Consider the following 23,734-nt stretch of genomic DNA (forward strand, 5'->3'; position numbering starts at 1 on the left):
ATCCGGACTTGATTGGGGCTCGGATCGACCTAGGATTCGACATCCTCCACGCTGCAAGGTCCGCTTTCAATCTCTTGGGTCGTGTGTTCTCGGGTTGTTTGGCTTCTTGGTCGTGGCGATGGAATTCTCGAAGCGATCCTGTTCGAGAAATACCCTAGACGCCACGTGCCATCATCGCGTTCCATTCGACGGAGATATTCGACTCTTCTTGCCTCCATCGCGAGAACCCTCCGTCTCTCTTCCACGAACTCAAAATAATCCCTCACCCCCAGATCCTGCTCCAAGCTCGTCCCATCCTCCTCCACCATCGTCTCAAAAATCAAATCCCCATTCCTAGCATACCTCCTCGCCTCAAGCGCATCCAGCTCCATCGCAACATCCACCATATCTCCCAACGTAATCCCCCCATCGCGATGATAAACCAGCCTTTCGCTCCCAAAACCCACCCAATTGGCCCTTCTGGAACTCGATGATATCGTCACCTTAGTCGTCGAAGCACGGAACAAATGCACTTTCCTCCAGGAGCCAGCCTTGCTGTGCATTTCGCAGGTATCTAGACCGCAGGGCATAATGGTCCCATGGACAAGTAGCGGACCACCTGTTCTCTCGCGACGGGCATAGATCCAGGCGAAACCGTCTGGTAGAATGTCCATCAGAGGCGTGAACTCCTTTGTGATATCTTCAGAGCCTGTGAAGATCGGCGTGGGTGTTAGGAGCTTGGAAGAGAGGCGCGAAGAACGCTGCACGATGTCGCGAAAGCCTTTGTTGACTTGCTGGACGCGGAATAGGGCTGTGGCAGGGACTTCGAGGAGAATAGCTTCGAGGAGCTCGTAGATGCCAAGGGTGCGTTCCGCAGCGGTGTGCGACGTGTCGTTAGCCATGGTATTGATGGTACTGGTCGCTAGCAATTCTGTTGTCTGGATATCGAGTCAGGTGGGCGCAGTCGCAGTCACTGGAAGCCAGAGGAGTCGTCCTAGAAAGTTTTCTCATCAGCCGCCGCGCATGGGAAGAGCCGCTGTACCACTCTATCGGGTGTGAAGCTTGCCGATAACGCTCATGTTCCGACTGCACTGCAACTGATGAAGGGTCTTGCATTGCTTGCGTGTCTTGAGCAAAGTCGCCGTGACAGTGCCTGTCTGCAATGCGGACTGCTCCGTAGGCTTCATTCTCATTTCGTCTATGTCGTCTGCCACTACTGAACCTTGACGCTGAAACGCAGCAACACTGTCCATCTACTTTTGCCATGATAGTTGTGCGTCAGAGACTTGCCCTTCAAGTATGCGAGCAAACTTTACGCGCACCTTCCGCCTGTCGCAGCAAGAGCCCTCACATTACGTGCTTCCTGGTGCTCCAAGCAATGCAAATCTCCGCACAATGCTGGGCCCTATCTCGTCGTACTCGGCCTTTGTGTGGCAGTAGCTGCGGAACTCTGGTGTCTGACCGAGCAATGATCCTCCAAACCACGGACCGTGTCGTTGCCTCCGGTGTGTAATGACCTGCACATCAAGACCGCCACTCTTTGCGGCGTTTCCTGCGCGTACTTCTGAAGCGGCGATTCTGGCATCCACCAAGTGACGAATGTCGCGCTGTAGTCGGCGACCGAACTGGTTGTATAGAGTCGAACCACCAGAAAGCACAATGTTCTTGTATAGGCCTCTTCGCACGTCGATCGGTGAAGTCTGAATAACGGCATCGACGATGTTTGGCAGTGGTGTGAGGAAGTCGGAGCTGTAGATCTCTGGGTTGAAGAAGATCTCGGGTGCCAAGAATCGCTCGTATCCGACGTCTACAGTGACGCTTCGGCCATTGGGGTGCTTGACCTCGTACTTCTTGAACCTATCCTCCGGCTCGCGGTCGAAGCGCGAGAACTCCTTGACGATATCCGGGCACACGTAACAAAACTCCTCCTTTATCCGCTCTGCCGTCTTCAAGCTGCTGTCTGGCTCGCCTCGATCACGCAGCAGTGACTGCACGAAGTATGTGATGTCACGACCTGCGATTGGAATGCTCTTGATACTGCTGCCAATGACATATCCTTCCGCGACTGGGATAACGTGCGTCACTCCCTCACCAGAGTCAATGACGGTACCCGTTAATGATCGGTCCTGCACTTTCGAGGATGTCCAGGATGCGGCCAAGGCGAGCACGGCTTGCACGGCGATGTACATACCGGCGACGTTGAAGGACTCGAACATGATCTCGGCGGTGCTCTCGCGGTTCTCGGGTGGGTTCAGCGGTGGTTCGGTGAGGAGGAAGTAGTGGTCTTCGGGTTCGACTCGGAGGTATTTGAAGATGCTGTTCGACCAGAAGCGTTCCATGTGGTCCTGGACAACGTGTTAGCCAGAGCGACTCATCGTAATCCGTACGATCGCATCTTACCCAGTTCTCTATCTGTCCATGCCGTATAGGGTAGTGTAAGCCATAGCCTGTTCCTCGTCAGCTCCAGCCTCCAACTTCACACAATGCACTGCCAAACATACCAGGACCAGCAGCGGCAGTGAGCGCCTCATCGCCAATGAAGAAGTCCAAGTCTTCTGTTCCTCTCTTTGCCGATAGATGCCCACCCGGTCCTGCGCCTCCGGTGAGGAAGGATGGCTTGTTCGCAACAGCTGGTCGCCCTGATCCTGACGAGCCACCTCCAGCATTAGGGCCTTTCGTTGCGATCGCGGTCGGGAAGACAAAGGAGGGGGAGTCGTTGCCGGCGAATCCCAGTTTGGAGTAACCAGTACCGCTGAGTGCCTAGTTAGTGATCGTGTACAGCTTGGAGGTGTGATGGTCGGCATACTTGTCCATGACAACGGCTGGCGTTTGGTTCGCCATGATGGGTGCTCAGATGGATTGCTGTGTTCTGTGTGTTGTGTGTGCTATTGCATTGGACTCCAGGCTGGCGACAGTGAGATGTGGATCAATTGCTGGCGCCTGAGCAGTGAAGCTGGAGCAGGTTCAAGGTACGTAACACGGGCGCATCATTTTGGGAAGGCGGGGCGATCGTCGTTGCGCCAAGTCTTTTGAGCCTCCCTGTCGACTTCACCTTTCACTGTCAAGCGATCAAGATTGTCGGCGATAGACGCAACGCGTCGAAGAGCATAGTGTCAGGCTGAGAATATGATCAAGAGCATGTGATGGCGTAGACAAACGGACAAGAGCATGAAGTGAGGTCAGGGCGACATGGGTGCCGCGTGGAGCAGGAGGACGCTCTTTCCTTCGAGCAACAAGAGGGAAGGTGCAGATGAAGAAGTCCGCTCTTAGACCGTACATCCAGTTCTTCTTCCTCCATTGCACCTATACACCATCACCACTCGAGCACACTTTCGGTCAGTTACGGCTATACGATTTGAGGCATTGGCCATTTGCCGTGTGCGTGCCGCTCGTTGAATATATCACGCATCCTCCTCCACTTGCCATGAGCGACAGCTCAACACGGCCTCCGCTATCGTGATTACAGCACATTCCTACGACTGTATGACGGCACCCTAAGCAGCTTCAACACTCAGCATCAACGCAAACAGCCATGTTCAAGAGTTCATCGTGGTCCAAAGGGCGGAAGGGTATGGATTTGTCTTGCATCTTCGTGCATGCGGGAGCGGGTTTCCACAGCAAGGACAATGAGAACTATCACCTGCAAGCATGCAACGAGTCAGTGACTGTGGCCGCACATTGACCTGCACATGACTGACGGATGACAGCGCATGCAAGGCCGGCATGGCCCTCATGAAGACAGGCGGGTCAGCCACAGACGCAGTCGAGATCGCCATCAAAGTACTCGAAGACCGCGAGATCACGAATGCAGGCTATGGCAGCAACCTCGGCTTCGACGGCGTGGTGGAGTGCGATGCCATCGTGGTGGACCATTTCGGTCGCAGTGGCGCGGTAGGAGCTGTCGCACGTACGATCATATCATTCCCATACCGGAGCCACACCAGGCACTGACATGTATACAGAGATATGGAACCCCATCTCCCTCGCCAGGACACTGCTCGATCATTCTACCCAGTCGCTTTCCCTTCGCCGTGTGCCACCAAACCTGCTCGTCGCGGACGGTGCCACGAAGTTTGCCCAAGAACATAGCATACCCTCTGTGCCTTACGATGCCATGATCTCACCTTTTGCGAAGCATCGGTGGCAGAAGTGGCGAATGGATTTGGTCAAGGCAGAACAGTCAAAGAGGCGTGCGGAGGCTGATCGGTCAGGCGTGCCACCTCCAGAAGAGTCGGCAGACCACTTGACAGGCTTTCAATCTGAGCGAGACAACAACGAAAGTCTGCGTCGTGTCCACGAAAGTGCCATGTCTGCTTCATGCTACAACGACGCACAGCCAATCTCGCCACCTCCTGTCAGCTCTCGCGATGATGGCGATGATTCATCCTCGAACACCGGCCACTCCAAGTCCGCAACCTGGGGCACGCCTACTAGCCACGCAACTCGGGATACTACCCCAGAAGATCATCCAGACCAATACACTGACCCATTTGGACCTCCGGAGTTGGCAGAACAGATGGCACGGCATCCTTTTGCGAACAGCACCCAAAAGCTGTCGCCGCGAGCGAGACTTCCTTCTTCCTTTCAGCCTCGTGGCAACGCTGATGGTGGCCAGACATCGCCAGACTTACCAATGCGTGACTTTGGCGGGCTCGTGATGCAACATCCATTCAGTGATGCAACATCTCCGACTGCCCGGGCACGCTCACATGACGGCTCATCAGGCTATGACTCGGACAATACTGCTACGATTGATGACACCGCGACCGTTGAGGACTACTTTAGTCCCAGCACGGCTCGCAGAGAATCGACATCCACCACTACAGCCACCCTCCCTCATCCAGCAGAAGATCTGCCTTTGCCGGAATCGCCGGAAACAACCCACGCGCCCTTCCCAGTACCATCCCCGTCTATGTTTCCGCCATACCCACCAGTGGAAGAGGGAGAAGACGTGATCACGGACACTGTTGGCGCGATCGCCATCGACACATACGGCAACATTGCCTGTGGCGCTTCGTCTGGCGGTATCGGTATGAAACACCGTGGGCGTATCGGGCCCGCTGGCCTTATTGGCATCGGTGCTCATGTCATACCAATGGATGAGGACGACGAGGAGAAGGCGACACTTGCCACGGTCACCAGCGGCACTGGCGAGCACATGTCAACAACGATGGCGGCCAGTGTTTGCTCGGAGCGGATCTTCAGCAACACCAAGAGGCTTCGTGGCGGCAAGATCGTGGAGTGCAACACCGAAGAGGAGGCGCTGCGCAACTTCATCCAAAACGACTTCATGGGTCATCCTTCGGTCAAGAACTCCGAGTCCAGCGGCGCGATCGGCACATTGACTGTGAAGAAGACGAAAGAGGGCGTGTGGCTCTACTTTGGGCACAACACGGACTCATTCGCCTTGGCGAGCATGCACTCGGACGAGGCCAAGCCGGTCTGTTCCATGAGCAGAAGCATGGGTAATGGCTCTCTGGCGCAGGGCGGGCGAGCGATCCGGTACAGGAAGAAGAAGTGAGGGTGACACCCGGTTGAAGGTGAGATGAGGAGACGTGCCCTTCGATGATCTATGCCTACCTGGGATAAAACCTGCGATAGACTGGGACTGGCTATGGGCACGATGCACGATCTGGAAAGTTTGGACCTTGCTTCTTCTGACTTCTGTAGAGCTGATTTTAAACCTATATATCCTTCGAACGAGCGAATATCTTCTAAAATGCGAGGAGTCTGGCTCACACGTGCTCGTGTCTGACCATTGACTCGAGCAGGTAGAAGACAGGCATGAAACAGCCCGACCCCACGTCGGGTGTGCGAAGGTGTGACATGAAAAGATGGCGGAAGTCAGACGGACGTGCAGGACAACAATACGGTATGGAAGCGGACAAGGCTTAAGTCCATGTTTGGCCACACATTATGTCGGCAATTTGGGACTGTCCACTTCATGAGGAAATAATCCTTGTTCGGTAACGGATGCGCTAAGCGCTTAGCGCCCGCTGTCGAGAATGGCCCTTTCGCTTTCCACTCTCCAACTCTTCCTTCCTTCTCTCACCATCACCCCTTCTTGACACCTTCTTTTGCAGTTACCACACACACACACAAACACATCTTTTACACATCATCAGAAAGAATAAGAGCATACAGAACAGCACTGAACAGAAAAAGCAAGAAAGAACAAGAACATCACATGAAAGAAAATCACAATGCCGCAAAAACATTTCACAGGGCAAGAAAAAAAGAACAAAAAAGAAAACCGAAAACATGCACGACAGCTTTGCTGAACACCCACACCCGACCGGTGCGCACTCGCATGCGCGATACCGGGGCGGGAGGTGCAGCAAGCAAGATCGATGTGGGACGCACTCGAGTTGCGACCACGCGGCCCAAGCATCAAGGTCACATCGCGAGATGTGGCTGGAGTGTCGGGCTGACATGGGAAAGTGCGGTTCAATTCCACGCTTGCAGTAAGTACATAGATCACCATCTCATCGTCAGCAAGAACATCTCAGAAAGAACAGAAAAAGCAAGAACATGAAAATGCCGCAAAAACATGTCAACGGGCACAACAAACACACAAAGAAAAAGCACTTGAACCAAAAAAAACCCAAGAGAGACCGGATTGAGATGCAGCGCGCCTTCCCATGGTCAGACTTGAGAGTCAGGGGCACAACCTCGAAAGAGGCATCCTGCACACAACTTTGCTGACACCCAAACCCAGCCGGTGCTCTTCCCTTGCATTCTACCTGTGGCGGAGCGATACCGGTATGGGAGGTGCAGCAAGTTCAGATTGATCCTCGAGAGAGGACTGCTGGGACGCAAAGGTCGCATCCACTGAGGTGATGGCTGGAGCGTTGAGCCGACATACAATATTGCGAGCGTGGGACAGTGATGGTCAGTGTGAGCGCAATGGGCGCATATCGAGTCGAGGGCGAATGGACCTCACGGTCGACAATGGCGCAAAAGCTATCGTCCGGCTGAGTCGAAGGTGATGCCGCCGATGGGAGGGGTACATAGTCAAACCAAATATCGTCGCCTCTCCAGCGTCCTCAACAACATCACACATTGTTCCTCTTGTCCCGTTGTTCTCTTCGCCTCTGAACTCGCTCAGCCTATCAGTGGTCACCCCTACCGTCCCACTTCAATCGCCAGCCCCTCCCCCATCAACACTTGAAACAACTTGACCCTCGACCTCACCAAATTTGCCACACATTCTGTCACCAAAATCACATGCTGTCCCCTACTTCCCGAACACCAAATGCTGGTCCACGGGAAGCACTAGCGTCCGCAGCGCAGGATATACCTCGCTCCCACTCCTCAACTTCACTTGACTTCCTTTGCTTACTTTCAAACATATCAACACCTTTACCAATCATTCTTTCTTTTCTTCTTTGGCGGTTGGAAGTGACGAGCGAGGTGGACAAGACGAGATAAATGGACAAGAAGGTACGTGTTCTCAATTTCAAATGGCGGAGCAGAGCAAGACAGCAGGCGGGCAGGGCGGCGGCGGGCAGAGAGCAGGGCAGAGCTATCAAGTGCGGCGGCGAGAGATGCAGCGCTCCTCTCCGCAGTACTTGACCCCACAGCTATCGGCACTGAAGACCAGACTCGGTGCACACTCGTTTGTGCGATACCTTGCTGGTGGGTGTACGCTCAGATTGATGTGGCTGGTTCATACTGGTTCACACAGCTCGGGCATGAAGGGCGCGTCGTCAGATGTGTGCTGGAGTGCTGGGCTGATATGGAAGGACGGGGTTGGTGGTAGATAGAGTCTCCAATTCATCGTCGTCTTCACTCTGTCATCGTCGTAGGTTCTCATGTTGTTCCTCTCGTCGCCACCAGGTTTGGAGCATTGTCATAGTCTTGCTATCGTCACCTTCACCTCCCTGGAGAACAAACATGGTGCCACCAAGTTTTCTCAGTACCGCCACCTTCCGCCGTCATGTCGTCGCCATCGCATCGCCAATCGTCCACCTTCCGCGTAGATCTTCAGAAACACATCTTTTGCGTTGTCGCCACACTCACATCGCCTTGACCACACATCATCCGTCAACGTCCAAGCCCGACCGCACAAGAGCGAGCTCCAACACGCCTGAACAAGTTTCCTAATGATTGACACACCCTGGCCATATGAGCTTTCGCAGGTCTCTGGAACATCCTCGACTCCATCATCTTCAATCCTTGCGCGCACTGGCTCGAACGTCGCCGGCCGCCACCCGCAACTCGAAAGCCATCCCCTCCACCCTCCCTGCTACACCCCAGAGCCACAAACGCTCAATCCATCGATGCGACTACCCGGATGACTTGCACACTGTTGACCTGCTTAGCCCCTTCCAAAAACTTCGGGCTGAGAGCAACAGACGCTGTGGCCCTATACGTTGCCGGCAACTTCATGCTTTCTACATTTCCACTACGACTCTGACGCATCAGCATCACCGCCTTCGACCCGAGCGCGGAGAAAAGGAGATCGTTAAAAGGCAACGAAATACTTAGGAGCCGTAGTGCTAAACAGAGGCACGCTAGGTTATGGCGGTGGCTGCTGGCGAGAAGGCAACGCGCAAGAGCACGAGCCGTATGGCGAAACGATAGCGCCGGCCATACTTGTCTGGTCTTGAATGAACTCTTCCTGCCATATCGTGGACAAGGCGTGCGGTTGCCAGTCACGTGCAGAGAAATAGGTCTTCTCGGCCGAGAAGTTCTGGCCTGGCAAATCTGGATCCTTGCGTCCCTTTGCTTCTCGGCCCTGGCGGAAGATTTGACCGGGCACTCATCGTGACCTTTGGCAGTAAGACCGGACGTACTGCCACGATCTCCGTCTTAGGCCTTCCAAGATACTCACTTTCGTGCTATGTCGCGCTCTAGACTGGCTTCAAGAGTAGGCCGTGGCTACGTGGCCGCAGATGTTCGGGGTTAGGCATTTCTGGCCAGGCTGAGGGTCGTCCGAGAGCTGTTTCACCGTCAGTATAAAAGCTGGACGATAATCAGAAACGGTGATGGATAAAATCAAGATTCTCTCGCATCACAGCCTTGGACCTCATCACCCTCACAAGTATTTTTCCATGAACCATGTCTTCAGCAAAGAAAGTCGTCTTCATCACTGGTGCCAACACTGGCCTAGGCCTTGAAGCAGTCAAAGCTCTTCTCAAGTCCAGCGTACAATACGACATCGTCCTCGGCAGCCGCAAAATCGAAAATGGCCACAAAGCAGTGAAAGCTCTGAAGAAGGACTTCCCAGACACCTCAAGCACCCTCTCCGTCGTCCAAGTCGACCTAGAATCCGACGAGTCGATCACAAACGCCCGCGACACCATCTCCACCCAATTCGGCCGCCTCGACATCCTCGCCAACAACGCCGGCGGAAACTTCGACGGAGAGGTCCAAAACGGCACCATATCCTACCGCGAAGGCTGGAACAAAGCCTGGAATTTAAACGTCGCAGGCACCATGGTCATCACCTCCGAATTCGTCCCGCTACTCCTCAAATCCTCGGATCCGCGCTAACTCTTCATCACCAGCGGTACATCCCCACTTTCAGAGCACGTGCGAACAGACACGCCATCTTTCAAAGCCATGAACGCTTCGCCGCCGGCTGGGTGGCCGAAGGAGAAAGTGCTGAATCCGACGGCTATGTATCGCAGCTTCAAGACGGGGATGAATATGGCTATGCTGGAGTGGCATCTGATGCTGAAGAATGATGGTGTGAAGGTGTTTGCGGTGTCGCCGGGGTTTTTGGCGACGGGGTTGGCGGGTGTTGGGGTGGAGAAGTTGAAGAGTATTGGGGCGTTGGATCCGGCTGTTGGTGGGGAGTTTGTTAGGGGTGTTGTTGAGGGCAAGAGGGATCAAGATGTTGGGAAGGCGATTCGGAGGGATAGTGTTCAGCCTTGGTAGATGGAGAATGATGTAGTGCCTCTTCTCGTAGATGCATACTGATTTTGTAGTTGCCCGCTCTTGGAGACAACCGACAACTGCGATGTATGTTGCCTCTACCTGTCGCTCTTGATTCCGTCATCATTGTACGAAGAATTCAGCATCCCGATTAGCATCCATATGATTGTCATCCTGCCTTGTGTCAAAGACCAGCACGCCAAGTTGAAGAACGGAAGACGAAGCTTGCGTGAATTGTGAGGGAGAGGTCATGACGACCGGAACTCGGACCGCTCGCACCCAAACTTCCACCTTTCAAGATCCAGGAGCATCTTCGAACATCGATACCACACCCAGCCACCATCATGCCCCTCCTTTCCACGGCCCGGAAGGCCATAACAGACCCCCGCTCAACCCGCTGGACAGCACCCTTCCAGCTTGCCGGCGATGCAGTCCTCTGCGTCCTCATCATCTACACAATCCCATGCAAGTCATGAACAAACCTTGCCCGATCCCAGATAAGACAACGCCACTAATACGATACATCCCAGACACGGAAATAGACTGGCGCACCTACATGCAACAAATCCACCTCTACACCCTCGGCGAGCGCGACTACGCCAAACTCTCCGGCGACACAGGCCCCCTCGTCTATCCCGCCGCCCACGTCTACATCTACCGCCTCCTCTACACCCTCACAAATGCCGGCCAAAACATCGCCCTCGCCCAATGGCTCTTCGTCACCCTCTACCTTCTCACCCTCTGGACCGTCATGCAATGCTACCGCGCCGCCAACGTCCCACCGTGGGTGTTCCCGCTGTTGAGTTTGAGTAAACGGGCGCATTCTATTTTCATGTTGAGGTTGTTTAATGATTGTTTTGCGGTGCTGTTTTTGTGGGTTGCGGTGGCGTTGTGGCAGAGGAAGTTGTGGACGTTGGGGACGTTGGTGTTTGGTTTTGGGGTCGGGGTGAAGATGAGTTTGTTGCTGGCGTTGCCGGCCGTGGGGGTTGTGTTGTGGCTGGGGATGGGGAGGAATAGGGCGTTTTATCAGGCGCAGGTGATTGGGCAGTTGCAGGTGAGTACGATGGTAAGTGAGATGAGAGATGGCTCGCTGACGATGTTTTGCAGACGTTGCTGGCGTACCCGTTCATTCTGGGTGGTGTGAAGACCTACGTTACGAGGGCTTTTGAGTTCTCGCGGGTCTTCATGTACAAGTGGACTGTTAATTGGCGGTTCGTGGGAGAGGTGGTATTCCTCAGCAAGCCCTTCTCATATGCGTTGATCGGTACGCACTTGACGTTGCTATATACGTTCGGTGTTGGCAGATGGCTGCAACCTGCAGGCTGGAGCGTACAGGATGCGATCAACAACTTCCTCTTCCCTCCATCAAAGGAAGCGTCCGCTCGAATCGCCCGCAGGGTGACACCGGAGTTCATTCTGACGTCCATTCTCTCAGCCATGCTCATCGGCTGCCTCTGCGCAAGAAGCTTGCACTACCAGTTCTACGTCTATATCGTCTGGTCGACGCCGTTCCTGCTCTGGCGGAGCGGGATGCGTCCAGTACTGATATACGCCGTGTGTTTGGCACAAGAATGGGCGTGGAATGTGTATCCCAGCACAGACGTCAGTTCGATGGTGGTCGTCGGTTGTCTGGCAGCAACCCTGGGAAGTGTCTGGGTTGGCACAAGTCCATATCTCGAAGCTAAGCCGGACGCAGCTCCGGCAAAAGCCAGTGGTCATGCGCATGCACATGCAGAGTAAATAGCTCCGAATCAAAAAGCCATCACCGCCTCTCAATCCTCATCATCAGAAGGAGGCATTTGCGGTCCAGCATCGGACTCCTCATCCGAGCTATCTGCCTGAACACTCCTCGTCACCGAGAACTCCTTCGGCCAGAAACTTGCTCTACTCCAAACCTTTACATCGCCAACAATATTCACAATCTCCCCACCCAGCTTATTACCACGCTCAGCTAGCGACGTGGTATCGACCAGCACATACGACCCACGCTTCATCCAGATGGTGGAGCGAAATTTGGCATCCAGCTCGGCCAAAAGTGCCTCACCAGACGGCAGCTCGAGGTTGTACAGATTGTTGCCAGCGGCACTTTTGACGCGAGCGATTTTCTGGCCAGCGGGTAGTGTGGCCGGAGGTGTTAGCGTTTCTTCCTGCACAGCTTGCGTGAGGCGCTTGGGTTTCGGCATGATGCAAGAATTCTCCTCTCCTCTCCTCTGCTACTGAGATGTTGGTGGTGTCTGCACGAGGCGGGTAAGCTGTGTCTGGCGCCCGGGATGAAGCTGTCCTGCACGCACGACAGCTGTTGTGCTGTCGATCCTTCGGGAGTGGTGCGCACGGCAGATGGCGGTCAATGGAGGTACAATGGCGTGTGTCCTGGTGTATGCCGTGATGTCGTCAGAATAGCTTACAGCTTCCCGGCTCGGACAAAAAGCAGTGTAGTGCTTGTTGGTGTTTGTCGAGATTCGTGAATCGCACGTGCAGGGTTCGTCGCCTCAAGATGGATCGAATATGCATGCGATAGTAGCGGCGTGGGGTGCATTCGGCGGCTTATCGCTTGTTTGCAACGTGCGCGAGCTCTGATTGGTGGAGCGGCGTCGATACCATGTCAATATGAGCTGCAGCGGCTGTATTCCTGGGAATTTTAAGCAGTGTCACGAGCACTACAGCAAGATCATCAAGATCCGGTTCACTTCACCGCTCGCTCGCCTCATTTCACGCAAGCTCACGAGATGGGTGAGGGCGTGAATCGGCGGCGGGCCGTGATCGCAACGCTTGAACGTGAGAGGTTGATTGGATCTAGAACTATGCTTCTGCGGTACTAGCGCGGCTCTGTCCGTTGCATGTGCATGTGCATCCGTGTTTCTCAACTCTTTCACGTGGTCGTGTAGCACGGCGATCAGGGTGATAAGCCCGTTGCACGGGACGGAGGGGAGCAGTACTCTTGGGAGGCGAGATACTTGCTGGCAGGCCCTCATACGTGCACCGACATCAACAAGAAAAGTCATCTCGAGGCATTGTTTACTTTCCCGCGTCGTGGTTGTTTGAGCCTGCTCGCGGCCCTGAAACTAGTGGAAAGACGTGTCACCACTGACCAAGGTTGATTTGAAACGCGCAGGAACGGGTCAAATGCTTCGACTCTTCCGGTCGATGAGTCGAGGCCGGAGGAAGAAGGACAACGACGATACACGATCCACATTCACACAATCGCCCGAACGATCGAGACATCGACGAGTTGCGAGAAACATCGAACGATATCACGACGACGAGGACGAGTTCTCACCGCGCCATCCGGCCAATGGCGGGCACGACTACTTTGGCAATGTCGACGACGACGGTATCGAGGATGACGAAGAGTTGGACGACGAGATAGCAGAAGATGAGGACCAAGACGCCATCGACACGCCACTGCTACCCATCTTCTCGGCGGCGCATCTTGACAGGATCCCGTTGTACAATGTCACACACGCGATACGACAGCTTATCGTGCAGAAGTGCGAGACGACTTTGTCGTGGGATCAGCTTCGATCGCCACAGATTAGCCAGTTTCTGGTGAAGCCAGTGCAAGGACAGATCAGGGCAGACCACTTCAATCGCGCCACGATATGCGCGCTCATTGCCAACTGTCTGCAGTTCCAGAAGGAAGGGCAGATGAACCCGGGCAATGTTGGAGTGTCGAGGACAAGGGCGTTGATCAGTGAGCTGTTGGCAATCCGCTTGCTGAAAGAGTACACTACCCGAGAGTTGATCGATTCGTTGTCGTATGACTTCGATCCTCTGTCGGGTATGGATGTCACTGCGAACATGAATGGAAGGCCATCGTTGAACGCAGAGATACTTGCAAGAAGAGCTGCGAATCGTGTTGCGAGAGTCAGTACGATTGAGATCGCAATTCGCGCAGAAGCCAAACGATTCCTGGCACACCCTCTGGTCGTTCAGCATCTCGAAGCAATCTGGGCTGGCAACATCGTCTTCCACTCCGAGGCTGACAATCTCCACCGAAAGCATCGCCAGTCAGAACTGGCCCTCCTTCGGGGTCGCCAGAATGGCTATGGCACAAACGCCGACCACGAGACAAGCGAGCTCCCTGCCGATGCAGTCCTCTCAAAGAAGGCCCAAGGAAACAGGCGCATCAAGAGGCCAGTCGATCCACCTCTCGCTAGACGCACGGTCACCCTATACGACCCTCGAGACGCCTCACTGTTCAAGCTCAGCCGTCTCCGTGTACCGCGATACAGGCAAGTCTTCAGCACGCTCAGCTTCGCTACCATGCTCGCGTTATTCGTGGCAGTCCTTGCTGGACGCAGTCTCCCCATCACCCCACTCGAGGTCATATTCTGGTTCTGGAGTGTGGGCTACATGCTGGACGAAGTGGTCGGCTTCACTGAACAGGGCTTCGGACTGTACATTTTGAGCTTCTGGAACGCCTTCGATCTCGGCATCTTGTTCTTGTTCCTCGTCTACTACTGCCTACGCCTTTACGGCATCGTACTAGCGGATGACAACAGACAAAAGATAGCCGGGATTGCCTACGATGTCCTCGCCTCGACAGCCATTCTGCTCTTCCCGCGCCTCTTCAGTGTGCTCGACCACTACCGGTACTTTTCGCAGCTGCTCATCGCGTTTCGGCTCATGGCCTTAGATCTCGTCGCAGTCCTTGTCCTGATCGTCATCTGCTGCTCGGGCTTCTTCGTAGCGCTGTCGCTGTCGTTTGCAGACACTAGAGATGCTAACGGTGTGGCCTACTCCCTTTTCCAGATCTTGATGGGCTTTACACCAGCAGTCTGGGATCATTGGAATGGCTACAACATCCTCGGGAAGGTGATAATGGCCAGCTTCCTGACACTGTGTCACTTTTTGATTGTCACGATCTTGATCACAGTGCTGACGAACAGTTTCATGGCGATCGTCAGAAATGCCGAAGAAGAACACCAGTTCTTGTTCGCGGTCAACACGATTTCAATGGTCAAGTCAGATGCGCTCTTCAGCTATGTTGCACCTACAAACATAGTAGGGTGGCTGCTAAGCCCCATCCGCTTCATCGTACCCCTGCGACAGTACGTGAAGTTCAACCGTACCATCATCAAAGTATCACACGCCCCAATACTGTTCGTGATCTTCTCCTACGAGCGAACAGTCATGGCAAGAAGCGCATATGCCCCTGTCGAGCAGGTCGAGAGACAGCACATTCATCAGAAGCAGCCGGTTGCCTTCACTCTCAACAAGGCGCCAGAAATGTACACGCCAAGCCACCGACTTCGAGAGCCTTCTGTCATCAGCTTTAACAAGGATCGAGCACTCGACGAGGTCTTCCGTAGACCTTTCAGAGGAGACACTGTCCGTACGACCACGCGAGAGATGGACCCCGAACGACGACATTCGACCAATGCGGTTGATCAGTGGATGCAGGTGGCGGATTTGGAAGGTGGTGCAAGCCCGCCACTCGAGCAACCTAGGAGTGTGCTCGAGCGGCTGGAGCATGGCCGACCAAAGTTCAAGCGGGCAATGACTTCCGGGCATAAGAGGATGCTGAAACAATCGCGAGACTTCTCGACAGCTACGAGGAGTATTGCCAGCGATCCTGACGGTCTGTCTCTTGCAGCTTCCAAGCGACCGCAGAGGATCGTGGAGGAGTCCGAGCCGGATATGAGTAATGACACGCTGCCGCACGATACTGAAGCTGACGGTGACGACGAGATCAATGACGATTCCGACCATGCCGATCCACTATTGGGCGAGAGCGCGCTGTCACTTCAGGAGCGGACTCCTGCTAGCGCGGACGGTTCAGAGTATTTTCAGACACCAATGGGGATGACTTCGCCCATGATGCAGTTGTCGCACGCTGCTCAGGCTCGCTTACAACATTCGCCCGAGATCATGAGATCAGCTGGGCCGCCAAAACGTGGTCAAGCAGTCGCTGCGAAGACTAAGGGCCATGGCCGGCAAGCCTCGAGCGCCACGATTCTGTTCGACCCGCAGCCGACTTACGACTCTTCGACCTCGATGGCTCTGCCCATGAACAGAGCGTCTACCTCAAAGAACAACAGTGGGAATGCAGGCACTGGAACACCCAGAGCACGAACTTTCCTGGATGGCACTCGTACACCAAACCGCAAGCAGCCGGTCCCGGCACCAAGACCTCGTCCAAATATGCCTCAGCGACAGAAAACGGCACCGAACATGCAGAAGACCGGTCTGACATTCATGGACATTCCCACCGGTCGCCGCCGCGAACCATCCTTCAACGCTCGCGCTCTTGACCTCGCTAGCGAGATCGGTGACAACAAGTTCGGGCCATCGGGAGGTTATGATGCTGGTGGTATTTCTGGCATGCCGGCATCTTTCAGCGAGCAGCTTATGCGTGAGCGAGAACTACAGCGCCGAGCAGAAGAAGATCGCCGTCGCAGCGAAGAAGAGGAGACGGGTATGGTGAACCGAATCATGCTCGCCAGGATGCACACGCTGGAGGAAGGCTTCCGAGAAGTGCTCAAAGAGATCAAGGATATGAGCCACAATGCCAACAGCGGGTCACGACGAGATAGCGAAGGCGACTCTGTTGGCCAGATGATCCGTGGTGGACCCAAAGCGATTCGTCCAAGGGTTGATACTCAAGGGTCCACTACTGGTGGTTCTGGATGGCAGACACCCAAGACGCCGATTGGGCGTATTGGAGGTAATGAGAAGAGCAAAGCGCAGAAGAGTCCTCGCAAAGTCGTCCGCCGCAATAGCAAGAAAGGCAAAGAAAACGATCGACCCAGCAGCAGCGAGAAAGCCGGACGACCCAGCAGCGGCGATGGTCCGTCCAAGGTCACGCGAAGTGAAGACTTCGAGTTTGAGTCCCGACAGGCGCTACACCAACTGGCACGCGAGCAGCATCTAGAAGAAATCGAGCAAGAACCCAGCCCGGACTCTATCAAGTCTGTAGTAGAGATATCGCAGGAACAGAGTGAGCAGGCCGCAACTCGACCGTCGACGGCAATAAGGGGTGATGAGGGACATGAACGGAGGAGGGATGAGTAATGGTTACGACAGCATTTGCATAATGGATGGTGGCGACTTCGATTCTGGGTACAGTTGGCAATGGTGTAGAATTGTGTTGGTAGATTTGGCGGCAGTGGGTGGGTGGGCTTTGTTGTTGTGTGAGCGAGCATTGTTTCGGGCATTGTTTTGGGCATGTTCTGGTCTTGCGTAGCAGTGCTGGCGGGGCGTTTTGCATAGTCGGTGTAACTGGTGTTGACATCTCGCGTCGTGGCGCGTAGCGAAGCGCACCGCGCTGTGAGTCTCCTTCCACGCGCCGCCACTTCATACTTCCTCGACTCACGCGCTTGACAGAGCTTCCAAAGCCCTTCACCACCCACAGCACAGCACCTCACCATGACCGAAGAGGACACCGCCACCTCGCGCGCCTTAGGCGTGAACGAACTCCTCGAGATGGTGCTCTCTCACCTCGACGTCGCCACCCTTATGGACGCCCGCCGTGTCTGCAAGACCTGGCACGCCATGGCCGAGTCCTCTGTCGCCCTCCAGCGGCGCCTCTTCCTCCAAGTCGCGCCCACCTACGACGGCCGCGACCTTTTCGAATGCTGCAACTACAACCTCATCTACACCACCCCCGACTGCTGCAGCATCAAGCCCGGCCCCATCTACACCGACGGCTACTTCAACTGCTTCTGGGAGGAGGCCATCCACACCGAGTACTACGAATACGACGTCACCTTCTTCCTCCGCAACACTAAGAATCACGCCTTGCATAGACCGTGGGGTGCGCAGGTGGAGGAGCCGATATGGTATAGGATGTTGCTGTTTCAGTACCCGTTCAAGCTTGGGAAGGTGAAGGTTAAGGTGGAGCTGTATGATCGGGACGTTGAGGAGTTGGAGGTGCCGATTGAGGGTGATAAGGCTGGGGTGAGGTTCAGGGATGTTTGCGAGAGGGTTTTGGCGGTGGCGAGGCAGTGGGGGTTGGAGAGGGCGATGGGGAGGGAGTATATTCATGGAAGGGAGAGGTGGTAGTGAGAGGGACTTGGGACTGGTGCTGGGCTTGGACAGTTTTGAATCGTGTGGTGGGGAGGTTGAAGCAGAAAGCAACAACGCGTCCATGGACTGTGTCTGTCAAGAGTGTGGGTCGACTTGCATTTTCGGATGCGACGATTTCCATCACCTCAAGAACCATGGCACTGATCGAAATGGCACACAATGACTTCCAAGTACACCTCCACCTCTATACATACATGAGCGCTATTCACGACAGCTCCCTGACTGACTTCACATTTGCCTCATCATATCAAGCCAGGATTCCTCAGTGTCTCGATCAACGGTGACATCCTCCAGACCTGTGAGCCTCCGGATGTTCTTTGCCACGCCTTCTTCCATTAGATCCCACCCGTCATCCTCCAGGCCATTGGGTTCGACACACAGGGAGTGCAACTCCAGACGTTGGAGAGTCCGCTGATGCGAAGTGACGAAGTCCACAAGGACTGGAACATCGAACATAAGCTGGTCGTTGCCTTGCAGGTGCAGGGACTCCAGATTGGGAAAGCCTGAGTCTTCAATAGGGAAGACCGTTGCTAAATCGATGTTCTCGCACGACTGGCAATCGATGTACAGATGTCTGATCGTTGTCGAAGATGCAAGACCAGCTAGCAATTGGTTCAGCATCTCGGCATCTACGAGAACGTCAGCATGTCAGTCTACCCACTGAACACGATCTGGCGCGGAGGACACGATGGCATCAGAGACATACCTGCTGGCAATGTTCCATGTCTGCGCCACAGGACCAGGCTCAAAGACTCCACGGGGCTCATGACCCGAGCGAACATATCGAAGTAATCCCAGAGCTCGCACATTGGCATAGCGTATCTAGCATCCTTGTCAATTTCTAGCGTGTCGACGTGTAAGTTGCTTCGATCCAAGCAGTACATGATACCGGCGAAGGCGTGAGCACATGCCCAGTCTGGGTCGCCTTCTAGGTCGAAATCGTGATATCCGCCTGCAAATGTACTCTGATAGCGTTCGTGTCCGACGATGCGTAGTGCCGATACTTGACAAGCGTCAGCCATGTTGGTAAACAACTCGATAATAACATGCCATTCGGCATCTTGCTGCAGGCGTGTGATGAACTCTTCATATGGCTCGGGATCGGCGGTAGTGGGCCCACGAGTGCTGTGTCGATGCTCGACTGTGCACAGCCGGTCGTCCAACCACTTATTACCGCGGTCACATGGATCGATGGAGATGGTGAAGGTCCGCACCGCAGGTCCGAGAAGAGGATGCTTGCAGATAGCGAGGCACTTCTCGACACTTCTGTCGTCGTGGAGATGGAGCAGAAGCTGTGACCCGTCAGTCTCATCCTGCTATTCATTCATCACCCGTCCACTCTGAAACGTCACGCACCCCAGTGAAATGCTCCTTAGCATAAACCTTCGCCACTTTCGCAGCACATTCTCTCGACGTTGCTCTGATTGTGAGAAGATCTTTGGGGTTGACGTCCTTGACGATGTTTTCGAAAAGCTCGAGTGCGAGCTTTGAGAAATGGTTGACCTTTTCTTTGGCTTTTTCTTTGCTTTCCGCCATGGTCCTGGATGATCTATCGGTACCAAGTCTAGGCCATACCCCACTAGATGTAAGTCAGTTAGCAAACAACGTGAACAATGAAGAGGCACGTGGTAAACACCATAGCGACAGCAAATGTTTGGTCAACCGAGACTTCCAACCGTCTTCGGGAATGAGCAGCGCTTGCAAGCCAGAAAAAGCGTAATCATTGAGTGGAGTCCTGCAGCGTGTGGTTGTAAGAAGTAAATTTGAAAGACAGTACGAGCCAGCCAAGCGACTTACCGTACAATGGTACAAGCGAGAGACCCACCCCCCTGAGATTGACGGCCCGGCGTGCTGTCTCATCAGCCTAGAGAGCCGCACTGCAACGAAGCTCGAGATCGTGATTCTGTCCACTCATCCCTCGTTGCGTCTACTACCCCATGTCATCAGTCTTGATCAGGGGGCACGTTACACCACAGCCAGTCCTGCTCGGTGTCAGCCGAGACAACGATATCGCCCGCCCCAGTGAATTTCCGCAAGTTACATGCAATCCCCTTCTCGAACAGCTTCTTGCTCACGATGCATCCTTCGTTCACAACTCTTGCGAGGCCCAGTTCAAAATGCTTCAACGTGGGCCGATGTGTTGTTATGAAGTTTGCCAACTCCGTGAGCTCGAAGTGCATGGCATAGCTGCCACTCCAGCGTAGGGATTCTAGTTGTGGAAAGTGCAGACGATCCAGGCCAATGTAGGTCGAGTTCCATACCCGACCATGCCTAAAGTTGACTGAAAGGTGCTTGAGAGTGGCCGAGGCTTCAAGGCCGCGAAGGAGCATCATGAGGGGCTCCTTGTCTTTTCTATTGTTAGCCTGGCGATGCAGTGGGAGAATTTCATGAATACAACATACCACTTATGGCGTGTCGAGACACTCCATCGGTTGGCATGGAAGCCCACAGCGAGAGTTTCACGCTCTGCATTGAGGACAGAACCCACGTAAACAGTTGGATATCGTTGGCCGTCAGTTCAGTAATCGGCAGGGTCCAGACTTCATCTGTCTCGTCCTCGGTCCCGAGCTCGAGTCTGCTCAGTCTGAGATGACTGTGGTCAAGACATCGCATGATACAGATGACAGTGCTTGCGCAAACCCATTCGTCCCAAGGGTCGTCGAGCTCGACTCGAAGAAGGCGTTTTGCTCGAACCGTTCGACCTAAGACGCGCACCTTCGACAAGCCTTTGCATAATCTGGCAAGTTCATTGAATACCACGTGAAGCTCCGCCCAGTCATCATATTGACCAAGCCAGGTTTCGATCGAAGTATCCATTTCAAGACCACGTTGTAAGGTGGCTCCTCTTGTTGTGTGTCGATGATCGACTGTGCACCATCTCTGTGTCCAGTGACTGTCCTCCTCGCGCTCGCACTCGTCGACCACAATGACGAGGCTACGAACGACTGGGCCAAAGTCCGGGTCGTTGCAAATCTTGAGGCATTTGGCAATACTGGCGTCGTCGTGGATGTGTAATGTTATCTGTACGTCGATCAGCCATCGTCTCCTAGGTTATGCAAGCAAGTTGCGTGTCAGACCTCACTGAAGTACGTCTGGGCGTACGTCTTCAGCACCTTCGCAGCGCAGTCCCTTGATGTCAGTCTCAAGGATAGGAGTGCACGATTGCTTGCTGCTTTCGCAACAAGCTCGAATACCTCTGGCACAAGTTTATGAAGACGAGCCATCTCTTGTCTCTTCCCAGAGCGAACGATTGGCGAGGTTAGCAAAGGGCCTGAAGGTAGGCACGTGGGTTATACACAATGCAGCAAACAGTCGATCTGAATCAGTGAGTCGCCAGAATCTGCCAGCTTAGCAGGGACAAAGACAGCAGAGACTAGCATTCCACCAGCCCTTGAAGATTTTCCAGTATTTCGACCCTCATCACTGCGCCCCCAACTCAGCTGTAAATCGTGGCGGTAAGGCGCGATATTGACATGAGGCAGACTGTGGTCCTAGCATTAATCGGACCCGAACTTATGACAACCAGATTGATAACTGTTGAATGCAACTACCGCAGCCGCACAGTCTCGGCTGGACATCTTTTCGTTCATACACGACCAGCAGACGATCTTTGAGTAGTGCGTGGTTGCCTCAACAGCAGAGCCATGGGCCGGTCATTGAGAAGTAGCAGACCATGATCGGTAAGGTATTTAACGGGCTTCAAGGTTCGTCGCATCATCGGCGTATCATAGTGAGAGGACTGCGTCACGATCATCTGGACACGGAAGTTTATTGCATGTGGTGATGAAGTGAAGTGGTCTTCGAAGGCGCCTTCAAATTTTGATGGACGTGCGCTGCAAGGACGATGCGGTCCGCCAAAACTTTATGCCGGCGCTAGTATGTTGCTGGATCTCGAGCTTCGAGGTCGCAAACATCTTCTCAACGCGACAACAACATTCACAACATGACGAGCGTCGACGAGCTCTTCAGGAAGCCCAACTTGCCGACGGGCTCACACAAACGGAAGCTTGAAGTACCAGACGCAGACGCAGCCTACAAAGCGACAAAACTTACGTCGACTTCTTCACCCAATGGCAACGGCAACCACGCTTCAGTGGAGGACGAGGAGGACGATGATCAGGAAGCCGGGCCCGAACTACCTCCAGACGACGATGGCGATGATGAGGAGGGGCGTTTCTTTGGTACTGGAATGAGCAACGATACTTCCGAAGCTCTCAACTACATCGACGAGCAGGATGGGGAGGAAGTCTACCAGGAAGAGAAGATTGACTCGGCATGGTTGAGGAGGTTATGCACCAGTTTTGAGAAGAAAGTGAAGAAGAACGCAGAACTACGCGCACGCTATGAGGCTGAACCCGCAAAGTTCATAGATTCGGAAGCAGATCTAGATGCTGAGATCAAGAGCTGGAGTCTGCTGAGCGAGCATCCCGAGCTGTACGGCGAATTCGCGGAAGCAGAGTCGGCAGTCACAAGCTTGGTCGGGCTTCTGGCGCATGAGAATACGGATATTGCGATTGGCGCGATCGAGATCGTTGCCGAGCTGCTGGACGAAGATGTACAGGCGGAGCAAGAGCAGTGGGATGCGCTGGTGATTGCGCTACTCGAAGCGGATCTGTTGGATTTGCTGATGAGAAATCTTGCGAGACTCGATGAAGAGAATGAGACAGATCGCAGTGGAGTCTATCACAGTCTGGCCGTGCTTGAGAATCTTGGAGGACAGCAAGCTGTAGCCGAGAGGATCGGGCAGGAGAAAGTATTGAACTGGCTATGTGAGCGGATAGGGAAGCCGGAGAAGCCTCTTGGGCAGAACAAGCAGTATGCAGCAGAAGTGCTGCAAGTTCTGCTTCAATCGAGCTCCATACTGCGAAAACGACTTGCGGTCGACATTGACGGTGTGGATCTCTTCCTACAAGTACTGGCTGCGTACCGGAAACGCGACCCTGCCAAGGACAGCCACGAAGAAGAATACGTGGAAAATGTCTTCGATGCGCTGACTTGCGTCGTGGATGAAGCGGAAGGCAAGGCGAAATTTGTGGCAGCGGAAGGTGTGGAACTTATGCTCATCATGCTCAAAGAAGGCACGAAAAACATATCCCAGCGAGCACTGCGTGTACTGGACCACGCAGTAGGTGGGCAGGGTACTGAGGCCACAGCTGTCTGCGAGACAATTATCCAGGCCGCTGGGCTGAAGACATTGTTCAGTCGGTTCATGAAGAAGAGCGATCACAGCACGGTTGAGCACTTACTTGGCATATTCTCGGCACTGCTTCGACTTTTGCCTGGGGAGTCGGCACCACGAATACGCACGCTTGCGAAGTTTTCCGAGAAGGACTACGAGAAGATTACGAAGCTACTCAAGCTACGAACAGACTATGCGGCCAAGGTTGCAGCTGTCGATTCAGTGATCAAAGAAGAGCGCAAAGGTCTCGATGCCGAGGAAGTCGAAGATCGAGAAGCGGAGTGGTTCTCGAGACGTCTTGAGGGCGGACTATTCTGCCTACAGATGGTCAGCGTTGCGTTGGCATGGCTGATAGCAGAGGATACGGAGATTAGGCGCAGAGTCTCAGCAGAACTGGGTGATCTGACCACTATCCGCGAATCACTGGAGGCGCAGAAGGCTGGCCTTGAGGTCGAGGACGAAGACACCAAGGAGATGCTGGAGACGCTGATCAGCTTCCTATAGTGACGATGCTTGCTCTGGACGCGCTGAACAGCTTGGAACAGGCCATGGTTTCTCCCCCGTTTCAATCAAATTACTCAGCGCCGCGCCCAAACAGACGAGCAATACAACAGGTACGCGATGTCAGCACTGTCGGAAAAGCTTTTCTGCAAATTTGTCCCGTCA

At 54.2% G+C, this 23,734-nt stretch overlaps 11 protein-coding genes across 11 annotated transcripts; 6 read left to right on the forward strand and 5 right to left on the reverse strand.

The window, feature by feature from the left end:
- Positions 1-29: 29 nt before the first annotated feature.
- Positions 30-881, reverse strand: CLAFUR5_20322 (uncharacterized protein; the record flags this gene model as incomplete). Its single annotated transcript, XM_059463158.1, has 1 exon — positions 30-881. The coding sequence occupies one exon, from the start codon at positions 879-881 to the stop codon at positions 30-32; it is 852 nt and encodes a 283-aa protein (XP_059319074.1).
- Positions 882-1,331: 450 nt separating this feature from the next.
- CLAFUR5_10832 (Actin-related protein 3) lies at positions 1,332-2,820 on the reverse strand (the record flags this gene model as incomplete). The annotated part of the gene is made up of 4 exons (XM_047909980.1): positions 1,332-2,324; positions 2,380-2,426; positions 2,481-2,731; positions 2,786-2,820. 4 exons carry the CDS (start codon positions 2,818-2,820, stop codon positions 1,332-1,334), a joined length of 1,326 nt encoding a protein of 441 aa, XP_047764922.1.
- A 691-nt stretch (positions 2,821-3,511) lies between these two features.
- On the forward strand, positions 3,512-5,500 carry CLAFUR5_10833 (Threonine aspartase 1; the record flags this gene model as incomplete). Its single annotated transcript, XM_047909981.1, has 3 exons — positions 3,512-3,636; positions 3,687-3,886; positions 3,942-5,500. 3 exons carry the CDS (start codon positions 3,512-3,514, stop codon positions 5,498-5,500), a joined length of 1,884 nt encoding a protein of 627 aa, XP_047764923.1.
- Positions 5,501-9,042: 3,542 nt separating this feature from the next.
- On the forward strand, positions 9,043-9,864 carry CLAFUR5_10834 (Short-chain dehydrogenase/reductase; the record flags this gene model as incomplete). Its single annotated transcript, XM_047909982.1, has 2 exons — positions 9,043-9,441; positions 9,514-9,864. 2 exons carry the CDS (start codon positions 9,043-9,045, stop codon positions 9,862-9,864), a joined length of 750 nt encoding a protein of 249 aa, XP_047764920.1.
- A 341-nt stretch (positions 9,865-10,205) lies between these two features.
- CLAFUR5_10835 (Dol-P-Man:Man(5)GlcNAc(2)-PP-Dol alpha-1,3-mannosyltransferase) lies at positions 10,206-11,601 on the forward strand (the record flags this gene model as incomplete). Its single annotated transcript, XM_047909983.1, has 3 exons — positions 10,206-10,326; positions 10,392-10,915; positions 10,969-11,601. The coding sequence occupies 3 exons, from the start codon at positions 10,206-10,208 to the stop codon at positions 11,599-11,601; spliced, it is 1,278 nt and encodes a 425-aa protein (XP_047764921.1).
- A 32-nt stretch (positions 11,602-11,633) lies between these two features.
- On the reverse strand, positions 11,634-12,044 carry CLAFUR5_10836 (S1-like domain-containing protein; the record flags this gene model as incomplete). The annotated part of the gene is made up of 1 exon (XM_047909984.1): positions 11,634-12,044. One exon carries the CDS (start codon positions 12,042-12,044, stop codon positions 11,634-11,636), a length of 411 nt encoding a protein of 136 aa, XP_047764918.1.
- Positions 12,045-12,984: 940 nt separating this feature from the next.
- On the forward strand, positions 12,985-16,875 carry CLAFUR5_10837 (Calcium channel; the record flags this gene model as incomplete). The annotated part of the gene is made up of 1 exon (XM_047909985.1): positions 12,985-16,875. The coding sequence occupies one exon, from the start codon at positions 12,985-12,987 to the stop codon at positions 16,873-16,875; it is 3,891 nt and encodes a 1,296-aa protein (XP_047764919.1).
- A 354-nt stretch (positions 16,876-17,229) lies between these two features.
- Positions 17,230-17,865, forward strand: CLAFUR5_10838 (uncharacterized protein; the record flags this gene model as incomplete). The annotated part of the gene is made up of 1 exon (XM_047909986.1): positions 17,230-17,865. The coding sequence occupies one exon, from the start codon at positions 17,230-17,232 to the stop codon at positions 17,863-17,865; it is 636 nt and encodes a 211-aa protein (XP_047764926.1).
- A 252-nt stretch (positions 17,866-18,117) lies between these two features.
- On the reverse strand, positions 18,118-19,425 carry CLAFUR5_10839 (uncharacterized protein; the record flags this gene model as incomplete). Its single annotated transcript, XM_047909987.1, has 3 exons — positions 18,118-18,518; positions 18,596-19,181; positions 19,246-19,425. 3 exons carry the CDS (start codon positions 19,423-19,425, stop codon positions 18,118-18,120), a joined length of 1,167 nt encoding a protein of 388 aa, XP_047764927.1.
- Positions 19,426-19,832: 407 nt separating this feature from the next.
- Positions 19,833-20,502, reverse strand: CLAFUR5_10840 (uncharacterized protein; the record flags this gene model as incomplete). Its single annotated transcript, XM_047909988.1, has 2 exons — positions 19,833-20,236; positions 20,292-20,502. 2 exons carry the CDS (start codon positions 20,500-20,502, stop codon positions 19,833-19,835), a joined length of 615 nt encoding a protein of 204 aa, XP_047765447.1.
- A 1,330-nt stretch (positions 20,503-21,832) lies between these two features.
- On the forward strand, positions 21,833-23,572 carry CLAFUR5_10841 (Beta-catenin-like protein 1; the record flags this gene model as incomplete). The annotated part of the gene is made up of 1 exon (XM_047909989.1): positions 21,833-23,572. The coding sequence occupies one exon, from the start codon at positions 21,833-21,835 to the stop codon at positions 23,570-23,572; it is 1,740 nt and encodes a 579-aa protein (XP_047765446.1).
- Between the last annotated feature and the right edge of the window lie 162 nt (positions 23,573-23,734).

The sequence above is a fragment of the Fulvia fulva genome, chromosome 8 (genome assembly GCF_020509005.1).
Source record: "Fulvia fulva chromosome 8, complete sequence".
Classification (NCBI taxonomy): Eukaryota; Fungi; Ascomycota; class Dothideomycetes; order Mycosphaerellales; family Mycosphaerellaceae; genus Fulvia; species Fulvia fulva.